Source organism: Leopardus geoffroyi, chromosome B4 (genome assembly GCF_018350155.1).
Source record: "Leopardus geoffroyi isolate Oge1 chromosome B4, O.geoffroyi_Oge1_pat1.0, whole genome shotgun sequence".
Taxonomy (NCBI): domain Eukaryota; kingdom Metazoa; phylum Chordata; class Mammalia; order Carnivora; family Felidae; genus Leopardus; species Leopardus geoffroyi.
This window is the reverse complement of record NC_059341.1, coordinates 110,911,346-110,929,093: the sequence shown is the minus strand read 5'-3', so window position 1 is coordinate 110,929,093 and position 17,748 is coordinate 110,911,346. Positions and strand designations below refer to the sequence as shown.

Sequence of the window (17,748 nt, the reverse complement as noted above, 5' to 3'; positions counted from 1 at the left end):
TATTACAATAGTGCTAAATTTCTTGTTAGTGTTATTGGTAACAATTTTGACCTGTAGTAGTTTATCCAACAAAACCTACTAAGTACCAGTATTTTTATCGCTGTTACTGTATGGGACAGCTGGGAACTCCTGTATAGTGGGTGGCTTCAACATACTGTCAAGCACTGCAAGTTACCATTTTATGTCCTGTCTTTACAAAGTGGGTTAGTACTACAAGTTAGAGATTTTGTTTTATACTGGCATTTTAAATGCCATGTACATTCATATGTCCTTGTTCCTTTAAATCAGTTCCACCGTAATAAAACCTTTGCTTTTTTGATAAAATTTTGTTTCTGGGTGTTTGCTGAAGCTGAATTGCCTTAGACTGTTTCTTCATGTTTTGTTTTTCTCAAAAGAGACTTGGTTCATATGAAACAAAGACAGAAAAATATATGTAGTTAGTGGGGTTTTTTTCCCTGCGACCTTAAAAATTCAGATTGAAACTTTACTTTTAGTAAGTTTTAATTTTATAAGCATTAACTAACCCTTTTTTAATAAGTATTATTAAAAATAATTTGTTTCAAGAAAAATTTAGATCTACTTTCTTTTTAATAAGTAATAGATGTATTATATTTTATTGTTGATACTTGATGAAGATTCATGAATTAAACCTCTCTTTGTTTTAGTCACAAATTGAAGACTTAAGTGAAAATCTTTTAAAATTGAAAGAAGCTCTTAAAACAAGTAAAAACAAAGAAAACTCATTAACTGATAATTTGAATGACTTAACCAATGAACTGCAAAAAAAACAAAAAGCTTATAATAAACTGCTTAGAGAGAAAGATGGAATTGATCAAGAGAATGATGAACTGAAAAGGCAAATTAAAAGACTGACCAGTGGATTACAGGTAATTTTATGTTTAATTGTGATAATGTCTTTTATTTAAAATATGTAGGTAGTAGTTTATTCCCACTTTTTAATTTCACCTATTTGCTGAAACAACTTTCAGATCACTTTGATTAATGTGGCTAATTCCTTCAGTGACCTCTGTGGTATTTGTTGTTTTAGAGTAGCCTATCTTTAAAATGCAGAAGCATCCATAGTGCGTCAGTAGTGCATTTAGAAAATGTGGTTAGCTATAGCCTCAAAAGTTTCTATAATTGGCCTATTTATTGTGTATTTTGTTTGATACTTTTTTACTTCTAAAATGTAAAAATACATCTTATATTTTAGGGAAAATCTCTGTTAGATAATAAACAAAGTTTAATTGAAGAACTCCAAAAGAAAATTAAAAAGCTAGAAAGCCAACTGGAAAGAAAGGTGGATGAGGCAGAAATAAAGCCTATGAAAGAAAAGGTATGTGAAGAAACATACTGATTAATATGTTTAATGTAATGATAGCCTAACTTAAATTATATAATTGATGAATAGGTAATATACGCTAGAGGCTCCTGGGCTGCTCATTTGGTTGAGAGTCTAACTCTTGATTTTGGCTCAGGTCATGTTCCCAGGGTCATGGGATTGAGCCCTAATTCGGCTCCATGCACATGGAGCCTGCTTCAGATTCTGTCTCTCCCTCCCTCTGCCTGCTCCTCTCCCCGGCTTGTGCGTGCACACGCGCGCGCTCTCTCTTTCTCTCTCTCTCTCTCTCTCAAAAAAATACTGTATTAATTTGAGGACCTAACACGTAATATAAATAATATAGAGAAGTCTAAGATGAGTTTCTGCCCTTTAGAAATTTAGTGACCCTAGATCATGACCTGAACCAAAATCAAGATTCAGACACTAACCAACTGAGTCATGCTGGTGCCCCTATAATGTAATTCCTGCTCAGAAGTGACTACAACATCATTATGTCCTGTTCCTGACAAAGTACCTCTAAAATCCCCTCACACCTTACATATCCAGCTTTTCCCCAATATAGTTGTTTATGCAGGTAGGTGCTTTTGACCTTTGGGAAAGAAAGTTGGGCATTTTTAGTCTACTACCTTGACCCAAATGTGTCCTTTTTATCATCCAGTAGAATGGACTGTTAGTTCAGGGTAAACAAAGTGATTTGGAATTCAGTATTGGTAGTAATCAATAACGAAACCACTCATAAATTGATTCTGTAATGTGAGAAAAGTTGCTTAAAATTTTCTAACAGGTTAACTAGTCAACTGTTTTGTAATAAATATTACTGATAGAAATTATCAATCCTCTAAATCCCTTCAATTGGCTAAAGTGCATATAATTAAATTTGTTACAAATAATAAAATGAAGACTTATATCAGTAGCACTGAAAATATCAATAGAGACCTGAGAAATATTGGTGTTAGTAGTAATGTTTGCCCCTGCAGAAAATCACAACGGAGAAGCTAAGGTTAGGAAACATTTTTATTATAAAATTTGTGCAGAAAATATTCAATATCTATAAAATAATTTCAATAACATGGACATAAAAAAGAAAATTAAGGAATTTTAATGCCACTGAATAGAAAATAGTAATGGGATTAAAATGTCTTAATAGAGTATATTCCAAAAAATTTTTGTCCTATGAAAATTCACCAGTGTTAGTATAATTTTTATTAAAATATTTTCATTTATATACATTGAACCACAATACTTGCTTCTGAAGCTTTTCTGGTAAAAATTGCAAGATAAAAATGTCCTTATTCTTACAGTTTGCTTTCTTTGCTGCCTCCCCACTTGGACGAAGGTCTAATCCTCGGATACTAGTTCCTAACCTGATTCCTGTCAGAAAGCCTTGTGACTTTGCCTAGACTCCTAATCTCTGTTTCAGTTTATTTCTCCTTAAAATAGAAATGATACTATTTGCATTGCCAATTTCCCAAGATTATTTTGGCAGTCAAATGAGACAATATGTGCAAGTCTTTTGTAAGCCATCAAGTCCATACCACTGTATGATATTATATTATTACTAATTAGAAAAAGAGGACAACACATAGAGCAACACTAATATTAAATTTTCTATCCAGGAATCCAGCAAGAGTATTATTTCAAATTCCACAGTATTGGGCGTTTCTAATTTATGGATGTTTTTATACTCAATGATTTCATGCTGAAATTTCTGTACATTTTTCTCTGTCAACCCACCCCCATGCCTTACATTCCTGTGTTTTTTATGCTGTTATACTTTTCTCCATAGCATTTATTATTATCTGACATACTAGAGATTTACCTATCTATGTGTTTATCTTTTGGACTATAAGCTTTAATGGCAGGAATTCTACCTGTTTATTGTTGTATAACCACCACCTACAACAGTCCCTAGTCCCTAGCATGTATTAGATGCTCAGTATTTGTTAAATGAATGAAAAATTTTAAATGCAGTCACATTATTCTGAAATCCATCCTAAGTGGCTCTTGGTACACAAACCATGAAAAAAGAACTTCTCCCTGCATCTTCTCTTCTCCCCCAGTCAAGAACAGATCTGTGGTGATGTTTGCCTTTGTTATTTTTTTCTTGTGGTTCATTTTTAAATAATTCCAGCCTTGTTTCCCTCAGTCTTACTTCAGGGGCTGGTATCAGAGGGTAAATGCCCAATTCCATGCTGCAGAATTATTTATTTATATACCATTATGCCCAAGCTAATATTTACATTCCTGGAAGTACACAAAATTTCTTGTATATATTTCAGAAAAAAAGTTAATAATTATTAAACATTTACCAAAGTTTTTATGTTTTTTTAAAGGATAGTTGCTAACTGAATTAAATAAATAAAGTAAAAAATTGGCCAGTATCAAAGAAGATAGTTTTGATAGGGCAACATATCTTAGATGGGCATTTGACTTTAAACTATGGCTTTTAACTCTTTCAGCCCTGACATTGCCTTTTGTAATAAACAGTGTTTTATAATATCCACATGAAATTTATGGTTAATAGAAATTACCTACATGTGTAATTTCAAAAATATCATTATAGGGGTGCCTGGGTGGCTCAGTCGGGTAAGTGTCTGACTTTGGCTCAGGTCATGATCTCACGGTTCGTGAGTTCGAGCCCTGTGTCGGGCTCTGTGCTGACAGCTTGGAGCTTGGAGCTGCTTCAGAGTCTGTGTCCCCCTCTCTCTCTGCCCCACCCCTGCTTGTGCTCTGTCTCTCTCTGTCTTTCAAAAATGAATAAACACAAAAAAATTTTTTTTTAAATATTATTATAAATGCCCTAATTGAAATATAAAGGAGAAACAAAATAATTCACAAAAATAATATGTTTCTACATCTGTCATGTTTCAACATGAAGATGCTCTGGCATACTACACTAGAAAACATAATGAAATAGACTTATAGCATTAAGGTGAATTCAGAGCTACAAGTGCAAACTGATGGAAATGTATTCAGTGGCATTACTAATGCCATTAACTATTTCTCTTCCGTGCTCAGCACTTACCAGCAGCTAACATAGTACAAAATATTTTTTTTCTTGCTTTTTTTCTGTATTTTGCTCCCCTTCCCTGATCTACCCAACCAACATAAATTAGACTATAATGCTTTTTCTCTGATCAGAGAGTGCTTCTACACTTAATGCCGAGAGTGGTATGGCAGATGATTAGCAGTATATAACCATCTGTTGGATAAGATTTGAAGAGGCTGTGATGCTAGGAGATTGCTATTTTGGTCAAAATTGGGTTGGTCATTTGTACATACATATTTTTGTTAGAAGCTTACGTTGGTCATGATCATCTTTATTAGAATCTTTACTTAAAGACTTTTAAGTCTGTTGACATTAGTCCAAACTGTTCCCTAGAATTTTACCTGTCAATAATAGAATACAGAACCTTTAAACTGAAGGGCATTTTTGTTAGTAGCTTGGCATGTCTAAAGATTCTAGACATTATATAGCAAAATGAATGTATTCACATATTCCCTAGGAAGTATTGGTTTACCATTGTTCCAGTAAATTGTAATTAATAAATCTTGAAATTAAAATATTGGTAATTTTCTCCCTCGTTATTGTTTACAGAGTGCCAAAGAAGAATTAATTAGGTGGGAAGAAGGTAAAAAATGGCAAACCAAAATAGAAGGAATTAGAAACAAGTTAAAAGAGAAAGAGGGGGAAGTGTATATTCTAACAAAGCAGTTGAATACTTTGAAGGATCTTTTTGCCAAGTGAGTTTAAATTTAACCCTAGTTAATTATTTGTGAAGTCTTTAATTGATCTGGAAGTTACATAGTTTTATTGTATTTGATAGTACATATTTGATGTTATATTTGAGAAATTTCATAGTTTTAATTATGATTTATTATCTGTGATTCACTTTATTTTCTTTAAAATGTGTTTAAAATTATTTTAACAATTTGTAAACGGAGTTTCCTACAATTTTGAAATGTTAGCTAATAGCAAATACAGCAAGATCTAGTTTTTGGGTTTTTTTTATGATGTTGTTTAATTAGTAGTAAGCTTCAGTTTAATAAATTGAACAAGTAAAACAGTGAATTTTATATTTTCATGGTGCTATATTGAATCCCACAGGGCTGACAAAGAGAAACTTACTTTGCAGAGGAAACTAAAAACAACTGGCATTACTGTTGATCAGGTTATGGGAGTGCGAGCTTTGGAGTCAGAAAAAGAGTTGGAAGAATTGAAAAAGAGAAATCTTGACTTAGAAAATGACATATCATATATGAGGTAAGCTGTTATGTGAAATGTGGGACCTATTACAATGAAGAAATACTGGCTGACCCATAAAAACTGATGTAATGAATGTGTATTATTTTATTTAGGCTTGGGTTCTGTTCTCTTTTCCTGTGGGAATTAAGATAGGTTCTTTGTATGCCACATAATTTGGATTGTATTCTTGAACTTCTGAATATCATGTTGTGAAACTTTGGATCTCGGTTAAATTCTATGGAAAATGTAGTATTTTTGTTTTCACAGGCAGGCAATCTTGTATAGGTTCAGGCCCCAAGTTCCCACCTGCTTTCTATGGGCTGTGGTTCTAATATCAGTTTTGTTTTCAAAGCCTTTATAGTCTCTTTGGTTCCGTCCTGCCTGTGCACCTCCCTGTTGGAAGTCTGGTATACGGGCTGCCTTCCATCCATTAGTTCAGTTCTGTGAGTCTTTGCTACTGTAAGATCAGATTCATGCACACACAGCTCAACATTGAGGCCAGAAGTTCATGAACGACATTATAGGATCCCTTCCTTGAGTTCCTCCCTTTCTGCCATGTCCCTGACACTTTCTGTTTCCTCAGGGCTCCCCCTTTTTGTATTTCAGATGAAATCTGGGGCTCTGGTTACCCTGTTCTACTGTTTACTTTAGCAATTTTTTGTATGTCTGGAGCCAAGCATTAGGAGGGCAGAAAGGGGAATAGGGAGGGAGGGGGCTACTTCCCGTCTATCCCTTTAGTAATCACAACTCTACCAATTTCCTAAATATTTTGACTCCTGTGGGTTCCCATGCAGCCTATGCCACCAGTAGCATGGGATTGCTTGAGGGTTGGAGTACGAGAGAACGGAGAGAACAAAAAAATATTGGGGGGGTGGGATTTTTTCTTGGAGAGTATCGTAAGTGCCCTCTCTCCTTGCTGGAGCTAGAACTCTAAGGCTTCCCTGGAGCTTTCTCCCTCAGTGCTAACACTCACCTTCAGGTTTCGAGCAGTGTTGTGTTCAGCCCAAGACACACTAGAAGCAATGGAAAGGTAAATTGCTGCCATTTGCTGCGCCTTCAGATTCTGGTATAGTGTCCCACTCTGTAAAATATTTACTTTTCAGAGTTCTCAAATAGCTGTTCCATGCATTTGGGAGAGACAAGATTGGGTGTGTTTACTCCACTCTACCTAGAACCAGACCCCCTCCCTGCACCCAGTGTCATTTCTTTAGCAAAGCTTTTGAAATTGGTTTCATCATCTCTTTCCAAGCTATGTCTTCTGATAAAATCATGTCTTAACACCCAAAACTGTAATTTTCTGCTTTATTCATTTCTTCTTAGATGAACTTAGATTAGTTTTACAAAATTTGTTACTTCTCCTTCTAAGTACTTACAAGCAGCCCAGAATCATATTAATGATTATTTTCTAAGTGTGGTACCTGCCTGTTATATTTGGACATGGGGATACTTACTGTTCTTAATTTTTTTTTAATATGAAATTTGTCACACTGGTTTCCATGTTCTTAAATTTAGCATGTTTTTCCTCTCCATTGATCTTCAAAAATTACCATTAGTGTTTCTTTATTAATGCCTGTGATCATGTCTGTATTAATGTAATATGAACTTCTTTAAAGAAGTACCCATGAGTTTCTAGCCTACATTCGATTCCCTTTTTTTTCTAAGTCATTGTTTCTTAAATCCTTCAGAATTTTCCTTGATGGAGAAGAAAAAAGTGATTAAGAATTCTTTCTTGCAACATCTGTTTTGTAGTTACTGTCTGATCCCAGTAGTGGCTCCTTCTCTTCTTTGTTTTTCTTGATCTAAACATGTGTTCAAAACAATGTTAAACCCTTTTTTTCTCCTTTGCAGTTTTCACAGGATCAAATATTTTCGTTTTGAAACCTAATACTTTTAGAGGTTTAATTTGTTTTTTCTAATAATGTGAACCTGTATGGGCTGAAATAATTGGAGAAGATTTGATAGAAGAGATTGAACTGGCCTTCTGTCTCAGTTCAACTGTGAATTTCTAAATTTTATGAATCAAATCTAGATATTAAAGGGAGGAAGGACATTCCAAGAAAGCAGAACTCTAGCAGAGACATGGTGGCAGGGGTGAAACTTTCATGTTGGGTAAGGGCAGATTTTTTTGCCTTACTAAAGGTGGGCTCCTGGACAATTAGGTTGAATAGGTATAGTGAGGCCAGATTATGAAGGGCCTTAGGCGACACATGTGAGACTTGGAGTAACAGACTGTTATCTGGCACCACTAAGAGCCTTTTTTATATTGTTGAGCTTTTTGAGAAGTATGTCATGAAATTATTATATAGTGTTTTAAAAATAGTATTTTGATTCATCTTTCACAATTCCATATAAATAGATGCATGTTCTTTAAAGATGTTAATGTATTTCTATAAATCTAAATACACTTGTTAACTCATAATTCAAAAGAGCCCTACAGTGAATCCTCTGTAATATATATATAATTAGACTATTTATAATCTAAATAGTCATGTCCTAATTTTTATAAAATTTACAAGTTTTATAGAAATTAAAATAAATACAATGTTAACAAATACATTATATATTTTCTTTTCTGTATTTTAATACAATAAAGCTGTGAAAAGTTGGCGTTTGAATAGTAAAGAGTCTCTTGCTTTTTATCATAGGACCCGTCAAGCTCTTCCTCGAGATTCTGTCATAGAAGATTTACATTTACAAAATAGATACCTCCAAGAAAAACTACATGTTTTAGAAAAACAGTTTTCAAAGGATGCATATTCTAGACCTTCAGTAAGTGTACATCTTTTTATTTTTCTGTTTTTAATAAAAGTGATATAAACTTTTACCTTTATCTGGGCCAAAACCTTAAGCTTCTTCTTATTAATATTAATGTACTAAATCCAACTTTTATTTTTGCCAGGTACTGATGTATATTAACTTCTTTAATCCTTCTTACATAAGTAGACCTAAGATTCTTTGACTTTGCATAAAACTGTATTCCAGAGATTTTAAAGAAGTTATTATTTTGAGTTTTGCTGTGGCAAGAACATACAATTAAGTAAATTAGAAAAATACAGCATTGTTTCCATTCAAACGTGTGATATATTTCTAGTTTTCCTTTATAAAAAAATCATTAATGTAGACTTGTTTGTTGTATATTACCTTAAAGCAATAGTGTGTATATTTTTGTTATTTTTTTCTTCTTTTCATGTTTCTTCTCTTTCTTCTGCTTCAAGCAGAATCTGTTATGTGACACAACTACGCTTTCTACCCTTGCTACCAGTGTTAATAAATATAGGCATAATATTTATCACAAAAAGAGCACTTTCCACAAGAACAAAAAAAAACCCATAATGGTGTTCAGAATTAAAAATGGGAAGGGAATAGATGCCAGTAACAACTTACATCATCAGGTACCTAAAAATATTCTACGGCATTACAGTAATGAAGAAAGACACACAACAGAAGATATTGTGGATTCTGCAGAGTTAAATAAATCTGAGGCAAGACCAAAAAATAAATCAAGTCCGTTTAGGTCAACTAATGGTACCATGGCAGATGTTAAGTCCAATTTTGAAAATGAACCAGATCCTGAAATTGAGAAAATTAATCAAGACTATCATGAAAATAATAAACAGGAACATGAAAACAAGGAAGAGAATGAGCTAGGCAAGAATGTGAAAGGAAAGGGACACACAGCTGAAGATGTGAGTCACAACCACCACATGGATCCAGAAGGATCTGCCGGAGAAGACCGTGATTGTGCCACAGTTGCTGCTGCACTGACTGAGAGTGCTGAGGAGGAAGCACAGGCAAATTCTGAAACCGATGTACCAGTCCAGCCAAGAAATGAAGTGTCCCAGGTTTGAGTCCATGGCAGTCCTGTGTTTGTTTCTTATAGCAAGTGGTATACAGTATGTGGTGCAAATGGAAATCAATTGCGTGGGATTTGTAAAAAAATATTAACTATTCATGAAGTGTGTATTAAGCTCTAATTGATGAGTTCCTATAAAAATTAATGGTTATGCATTTCTTATTGATTTTAGTACTCACTGTTTTACCACTGGCACTCACTTAAAAAATGTTAAGTAACAGGATAACAAAAACCAGGCTCTTTAGAGGTGTGCATTTTGCCTTAGAAATTTCTAACTCAAGGTGCTCTGAAATCTCATCACAAACTTTTATTACAGTGAATAATATCAGTAAAAATGTGTTAGGATACTGTGTGACATTATTTGGTCATCTTTTTGCCACATATTTTATAACATACTTTTTTATAATGAATAAAGGGAGTTTGCATGTGTTGCTCTCTATGTTGTATTAGGCTCGATGCTGAGGTATAATTTTCACATATTTGCAGAGTATTGTTTCTGTTTTACATGGGAAGCTTGGAGCATGAGTTTCATCTCTAGTGATGCAGAACCAGGATCTAAACACAGGTCTAACTTCACAGTTGATGGTCTCTCCATGTACACACTACTTTTGGTCAGTTTGCAATGCAGTACAGACTAAGACATGTTTGTCTCCACTTGAAATCAAATAGAATATATCTTTTTTTTCCCCTTATCCTTTCCACCTAGATATGCCAGTCACCTAAGTCCTAAACACATCAATAAAAACAAACATTTAAATCTTAAGAGAAAATGGGGGGAGGGGGGGCTGGTGCCTGGGTGGCTCAGTTGGTTAAGCATCCGACTCTTGATTTCTGCTTAGGTCATGATCTCATGTTTCATGGGATCAAGCCCTGCATCAGGCTCCACACCAATAGTGTGGAGCCTGTTTGGGATTCTCTCTCTCCCTCTCTCTCTGCCCCTCCCCCACTCTCTCAAAATAAATAAACATTTAAAAAAATAAAAATAAAGGTTAAGAAAACTTGGATGAAAGTGACTTAATTCTTATTTCATATCTTTATCCAAGTTCATAATGCTTCTCTTTTTTCCCTTGATAATAAGTAACTGTAAAATTGAGGCTCCCACTGTGTGTTTCTTAACTCCCATCCACTAAGAATTTGGTTTCTAGCACTGTATTCCTTTCAACAGGATTCCTCTTCCATAAAAGAATTGGAAATCTCATAAAATTCATTATGCAAGAATTTTACTTATATTACTTTTACACAATACAGAGTTTCATTAGAATTTGTTTTCCAGAAATTGGACGATTTCAACTAATACTTTTTGTTTTTTGAGAATTGTGGGGAAAAAACGATCTGTATGTACTTACATAATTGCATCCATGTTTTAGGAGAATGTGTTAAAAAAAAATCCTCATGTGAGATCATCAGATAGAATTACTCTCTTCTGTGGTTGATAATTAGCAAATATTATGTCTGTCAATCAGTAGTACCCATAAGTGTTTATCACTTGTTAAATCGCTACCACAGACAGAAGAGATGAAGTGAGGGTGACAGAAGAGCTCAGGGACAGGGCATTCATTACAGATTTCCATGTCTGAAGAGGCCTTAAAAATTACCCCATCTTGTGCCTTCATTTGTAAGATGCAGAAACTGAGGACCTTGCAGGTGGCATGCTTTGCCTAGTGTTAGCCTAATAGTAGCAGAATCAGAATGGATACTTGGGTTATTTGACAGAGAATGAGCATAAGCACAGACATATTCCTGTGGTACAGACATTAACAAATACGTCTGTCTTTTGCACACAAAGAGATGCACACACATTCCTTTGAACAAAGACAAGTCAGGTTGGACACAGGCAGTGTTTCTGCCAGGGTTCTGCACCCTCAGGTCAGAATCAAATAGCCTAGAATTTCTTTACTTTTCTATATTCTATGTTTTAATGTCTTTAATTTCTTTTGCTTTTATTACCCAAGGGTAAATATATTGGAATATGAAGTATTTAACCTACTGCTAATTTAAAAGCTATTATACAGCCATGGATATATTTGTATAACATTGCATTTTTTAAACTATAATGTCTTTGGAGTTATTGGCTTGATAGCCCATCAAACCACAGAGAGAGAATGGGATGGGGGAGGAAAAACTAAAGCTATGCTGAGTACTTGCACAAAATGTTTCATATGATGCTCATAACAATCATAGGAGGTGGGTGGTTTTCTACCCCCTTTATAGAAAAAAAGAAATCAAGCACATATTTCTCTTTCAAATGACCTGTAGTTTAGAATGAGAAGTAAGAATGAACATAAATAATAGCCCAAGGTAGATTCGTGCCAAGAGAAATGCAATATAGTGTTACTGGATTTCAGAGGAGGAAGTTATTACTTGCACTTAAGGAACGAAGAAGAGCTTTCCGAAAGAGGAAAGAATTAAGGCACTTCTTTTTGGAGGCTCGTGTGTTAGTTTGCTAGGGCTATTGTAACAAAGCACCACAGATTTGGTGACCTGACAAATTTATTCCCACAGTTCTGGAAGCCATGAGTCCAAAATCAAGGTATTGGCAGGGTTGATGACTCCTTTAACCTGTGAGGGAAGAATCTGTTCCAGGCCATTCTCCTTGGCTTGTAGATGGCCAGTTGTGCCCTCTTTACATTATCTTCTTTCTATGTATATCTCTTTTTCATAAGAACACTACTCATACCGGGTTAGGGCCAACCCTAATGACCCTAACTTGAGTACCTCTGGAAAAGCCCTATATCCAAACAGGGTCACATTCTGAGGTACTGGGATTAGGACTTCAACGTATGAGTTTTGGGGTGGGGTAGGATTTAGGGCATAATATAAACCATAACAAATAATAGTCATATTTTACTTTTGGACAGGAAAAATTAGCACAAATTAGTCTTAGAAGAGCATACATGTAGACATTATATGTGTGGATGTTTTTAAGACATACTTCACTGTGCTGTCTATATTAAACTGTATTACCTTTTCTCCTGCAATTTTTATATTCTGACTTCTTTAGGGTCCTTTTTTTTTAGAGTTCTCTAATTTTTCATATTTTTTGAGAGAAAGTGTACCATTTTAGGTTTTCTTATCCAATATGTCCTATATAACTTTTATTACTAACATTTAAAAATATTCCTGGGGCGCCTGGGTGGCTTAGCCGGTTGAGCGCCAGACTTTGGCTCAGGTCATGAACTCACAGTCTGTGGGTTCAAGCCCCGCATCGGGCTCTGTGCTGACAGCTCAGAGCCTGGAGCCTGCTTTGGGTTCCGTGTCTCCCTTTCTCACTCTTTGCCCCTCCCCTGCTTGTGTGTGCTCTCTGCCTCTGTCTCTGTCTCCCTCTCAAAAATAAATAAACATAAAATAAATAAATAAATAAAAATAAAAATATTCCTAACTTTATTTTCCTGAAGACTTCAGGAATAGAGTCAGATGAACACTGTCAAAGAGAACAAGAGCTTCAGAGGGAAAACTTAAAGCTGTCATCTGAAAATATTGAACTAAAATTTCAGCTTGAACAAGCGAATAAAGATTTGCCAAGATTAAAGGTAAATTTAATGTTCTTTAGTTAAGAAATCTAATACCTGAAAACCTTTTCTCCCTCTTTGTATTAGTTTATGAAGATGCCAGAAACTCATATTCATAAAATATTATGGTAGTGATATATTTTCTACATTTGTTCATGTAACAGTTATTTATTGAAAGCCTACTTTGTTGTCAGGTACTCTTCTAGGTGCTGGGAAACAGAAATCAAAATATTTCTTGCACACATAGAATTTATATTCTAGTGGGAAAGGCTTATAATAAGTAATATGCAGTATGTCAGCTGATGTTAAGTTGATGTTAAGTGGTAAGGAGAAAAGCATGGTTGGTGTGAAAGGTGTGTGTGGTGGGGGGAGGGTTGGTTGGGACTGTATGGAATTGCTATTTAAAATAGGGTAATTAATGGGGCGCCTGGGTGGCGCAGTCGGTTAGGCGTCCGACTTCAGCCAGGTCACGATCTCGCGGTCCGTGAGTTCGAGCCCCGCGTCAGGCTCTGGGCTGATGGCTCAGAGCCTGGAGCCTGTTTCTGATTCTGTGTCTCCCTGTCTCTCTGCCCCTCCCCCGTTCATGCTCTGTCTCTCTCTGTCCCAAAAATAAATAAACGTTGAAAAAAAAAAAAATTTTAAATAGGGTAATTAAGAAGCCTTTCTTAATAAAATATTTTATCAGAGAGCTAGGGCGGGAGGTTAGGAAGTGGGTCATACAAATACTGGAAAGAGAGTTCCAGACAACAGAAATAGCAAGTTCAAAGTCCTGAGGCCAAGTGGATGATTGGTATATTTCAAAAACAATTATCACTCTTAATTAGGATATTTCTTTAAAAAAATTAAGTCTTTAAGCTTAAAAAATTAGGATAATTATCTCTTTTAGGAATTTTGTTTTGATGTTTATAAGAAGTTTATCTTTGGTTTTCCAAATCTCATCCTATTTATGGGAATCCCTTTTTCTTTTTGCTGGCTAATTGTTTCAGTTCTGTTTTCTAACCTGGAATATTAGCAGTCTGTTAATTCCACTGGTAATGATATAATTAAGTTATGTCCTGCTTCTAGAACACTTATTTTTACATTATTAGAACCCATACTATTAGATCAGCTATTGCTCTCTACCATCTGGATAAGGATCTATATATGTCATTTATGGGGTGGTTAAAATCAGAGTTCTAAAACTGGAAGGGTGCCTGGGTGGCTCAGTCAGTTAAGTGTCCTACTCTTGATTTTGGCTCAGGTCATGATCTCACGGTTTGTGAGTTTGAGTCCCGCGTGGGTTCTGCACTGACCACGGGGAGCCTGCTTGGGATTCTTTCTCTCCCTCTCTCTCTGCCTCTCCTCCACTTGCATGCACATGCACATACACTCTCTCTCAAAATAAATAACCATTTACAAAAAAACTACATTTATATAAAGGCAGTAATGTGGAAAAGATTTCTTGAAATTTACATATAAAATATTCTTGTATCACTGCACTTCAACATATGTCTTAGTTCAAAGTCCTTATTGCTGTAGAGACCTTGTTCAATTAGGCTATATAGTTGAAGAAATTGATAGTTCAAATGAATTGTTTTCCTTTTCAGTGGCTATAGCTATGTTAAACTGTCATGTGTTTGCTTTAATCTTTCAGAATCAAGTAAGAGATTTGAAGGAAATGTGTGAATTTCTTAAGAAAGAAAAAGCAGAAGTTGAGCGGAAACTTGGCCATGTTAGAGGGGTGAGTGTGTGAGAATATGACATATATTTGTGTTGATTTCAGCAGTGATAAGCTGGAAATGAAAAACAAAAAAAGTTTGGATACATCAAAACAGTAGTGATATACCTTTACTTACCTGTAGTCTTGGTTTTTATTCTGCAGATCTACAATGTAAAACATCATTAAGCTTTTCTTTGTGTTTCAAATTAATGTATTTTAACATTAACAAGCTGTAACGTGTCACATATAACAAGCATTTTATTTCAACTGGACACCACATCATCTTTTTTCATTGCATTTCCCTTCACACCTTGAAAACCTTTAACTTCTAGGAATCTTCCTTCTGTTCATTAAGGTAACTACTCACTGCTCCTTGGTCCAATTCTAACATTTTGTGACTATTTTTTTTTATGATTTCCATGGCAACTTCTTAGTATAATGCTCTGTAAATGTTTCCTAGGTTTTTTTATTCTTATGTTTTTCTTCTAATGTTATTTTGTATTCATTTTTTACAATGAATAAATGCTGTTTTTGAGGCCCAGGCCAAAGATTTAAACCCCTGTTGTTTTCATGTTAGCAAGGGGCACAGATAGAAGCAATCAATTTTAAAACTTATTCAAGTAATAACACTAAATATGTGACAGATTTGGTGAAAATACTGAGTTGTTATTAGAAAAAAGTATTCAGAACAAATATCTAGCTTGACAGGAACATTCATTTCATAAATAAAAACCTGGGGGTACCTGGGTGGCTCAGTTGGTTAAGAATCCGACTTCCACTCAGGCCATGATCTCACGATTTATGAGTTTGAGCCCCCTGTCGGGCTCTGTGCTGACAGCTCACAGCCTGGAGCCTGCTTCAGATTCTGTGTCTCCCTCTCTATCTGCCCCTCCCCTGCTCATGCTCTCTCTCTCTCTCTCTCTCTCTCTCTCTCTCTCTCTCTCTCTTTCTCTCTTCCCAAAAGTAAATAAACAATAATTTTTTTAAATGGGTTAATTTGATTTTTAATTATGATAGTATGTATTAAAATTATGTATTATAAGGTTATTCATTATATAGTGTGAATACTGACTAAAATGCAAAAAAAATAAGCAGATTATTTTACTCAACTATTTATTTTATTTTAAAGCATAAGCAGTTGAACTTCCTAATTGGTGACCTATCTCTGTTGATAACTCTACACTAGGTTTTTTTAATTGCAGATGTCTCTTGTATTTATACTGGACAGAAACTGAATTTCTTAATCAGTGGCCATTGTTAGAAAATCACCTCTATTCTGCAATTCAAATTTGGTAACTCATGAGCTCTTTAATGACACAACTCTTCTTTTGTGTTTTTTTTTTTTTTTTTTTTTCCCCATGTAAAAAGAATTCTGGTATACTGGAAAGAACATTAGCTAAATCGAGTATTTAGGTTCTTAGCTTTATTCATTTGGAACAGACATCAAATTTAGAGTATTTAAGCTGTTACTCATTAGCTGCATGACTAGGAATATCAAATTCTCTGAGTCTTGATTTGCTTGTATGTAAAGTAAGAATTATAATTCCTATTGCATAGGGTTATTGTAATGATAAATTGAATACAAGTTTTGGCTTCAAATGTTAGGAATCAGAAATGAATGTAATAATGAGTGTGTTGTGTTGTTGGTGTTTGATATCATACTCTTTCAGATATTTGATTGAATAAAAAGTTAATATATTCTTTTGTAGTCTGGTAGAAGTGGAAAGACAATTCCAGAACTAGAAAAAACCATTGGTTTAATGAAAAAAGTAGTTGAAAAAGTCCAAAGGGAAAATGAACAGTTGAAAAAAGCATCAGGAGTACTGACCAGTGAAAAAATGGCTAATATTGAGCTGGAAAATGAAAAGTTGAAGGTAATATATTGTCAAGTTGGCTAAAATACAGTGTATACAGTGTGCTCTTGTTTTGTGGTAGATTCCCATGATTCATCGCTTACACAACACCCAGTGCTTATCCCCACAAGTGCCTTCCTCAGTGCTCATCACCCATTTTCCCCTCTTCCCCTCTTCCCCCTCCCATCAACCATTTGTTCTCTGTATTTAAGAGTCTCTTATGGTTTGCCTCCCTCCCTCTCTGTAACTGTTTTTTTACTTCCCTTCCACTGTGGTCCTCTGTTAAGTTTCTCAATGTGATAATTTGCATGGAATGTTTTCACCATTATAATTTCCATTTTCTTTTAAATTTTTTAAATGTTTATTCATTCTTGGGCGGGGGGGGGGGGGGGGGGGGGGGGTGAGGGTGAGCAGGGGAGGGGCTGAGAGGGAGGAAGACACAGAATCCAAAGCAGGCTCCAGGATCTGAGCTGTCAGCACAGAGCCCGACGCGGGGCTTGAACTCACAGACCCCGAGATCATGACCTGAGCCGAAGTCAGATGCCCAACTGACTGAGCCACTCAGGCACCCCAACATAATTTCCATGTTTTAAAGAAAATTTTTAAATATATTCCTGCTATTTAAAACGGTTTTAAGAGATGCAGTAACTGTTTTACATATACAGAAAAACCTGTCGGAGACAAGGCCAAGAGAAATTAGAGTAGCTCCACTTGGGCATTTTATTATTTCAAGACCAATGGTTCTCACTCTGGCATCCTCACTCACTAGTGTCTATTTTCAAATATGCAGGTGCCTAAGCCCCCAAGCCTGACATTGATTAGATTCTTTTGGGGTGGGTCCTACCATAGGTGTTGTGATTTTAAGCCATCAGCTCATTCTAATGTGTAGCCAAGGTTGGGAACCTCTGCTCTAGATGACCAGTATGAAAGGGAAAACTTTAATTCTATCAAAAATAATCTCTAAAACTGTTATGGATTAAGTTTTACGAGTTTATAGGATCGTCTTTTATTTCCTTGTTCCGATAATGTATAATTTATCTTTTACTAGGCTGAATTAGAAAAACTTAAAGTTCATCTTGGACGTCAGTTGAGCATGCACTATGAATCCAAGACCAAAGGCACAGAGAAAATTGTTGCTGAAAATGAAAGACTTCGTAAAGAACTTAAAAAAGTATGACTTTCTTTACTCATTATAATTACTTTTTTATCTTAAGTAATATATCTTTGAAAAAGTGAATGAAAAATT

General features: G+C 35.1%; 1 protein-coding gene across 9 annotated transcripts in view; it reads left to right on the top strand.

The window, feature by feature from the left end:
* The window catches only part of CEP290 (centrosomal protein 290), a 92,818-nt gene that overhangs the window by 64,091 nt on the left and 10,979 nt on the right, over positions 1-17,748 (top strand). For 6 of the 9 annotated variants that reach the window (XR_006709189.1, XR_006709188.1, XM_045465229.1 and 3 more), the window contains 10 exons: positions 666-887; positions 1,214-1,336; positions 4,941-5,086; positions 5,451-5,606; positions 8,234-8,357; positions 8,807-9,430; positions 12,837-12,971; positions 14,584-14,670; positions 16,359-16,523; positions 17,551-17,673. Coding sequence is in view for 7 of the 9 variants with exons in the window: in XM_045465229.1 (XP_045321185.1) it covers positions 666-887; positions 1,214-1,336; positions 4,941-5,086; positions 5,451-5,606; positions 8,234-8,357; positions 8,807-9,430; positions 12,837-12,971; positions 14,584-14,670; positions 16,359-16,523; positions 17,551-17,673 (1,905 nt within the window). In the remaining 2 variants the exon portion in view is untranslated. Of the gene's footprint in view, positions 1-665; positions 888-1,213; positions 1,337-4,940; positions 5,087-5,450; positions 5,607-8,233; positions 8,358-8,806; positions 9,431-12,836; positions 12,972-14,583; positions 14,671-14,811; positions 15,406-16,358; positions 16,524-17,550; positions 17,674-17,748 lie in introns of those variants that run through there. The other 3 variants (XM_045465231.1, XM_045465233.1, XM_045465235.1) reach the window with 3 other exon arrangements.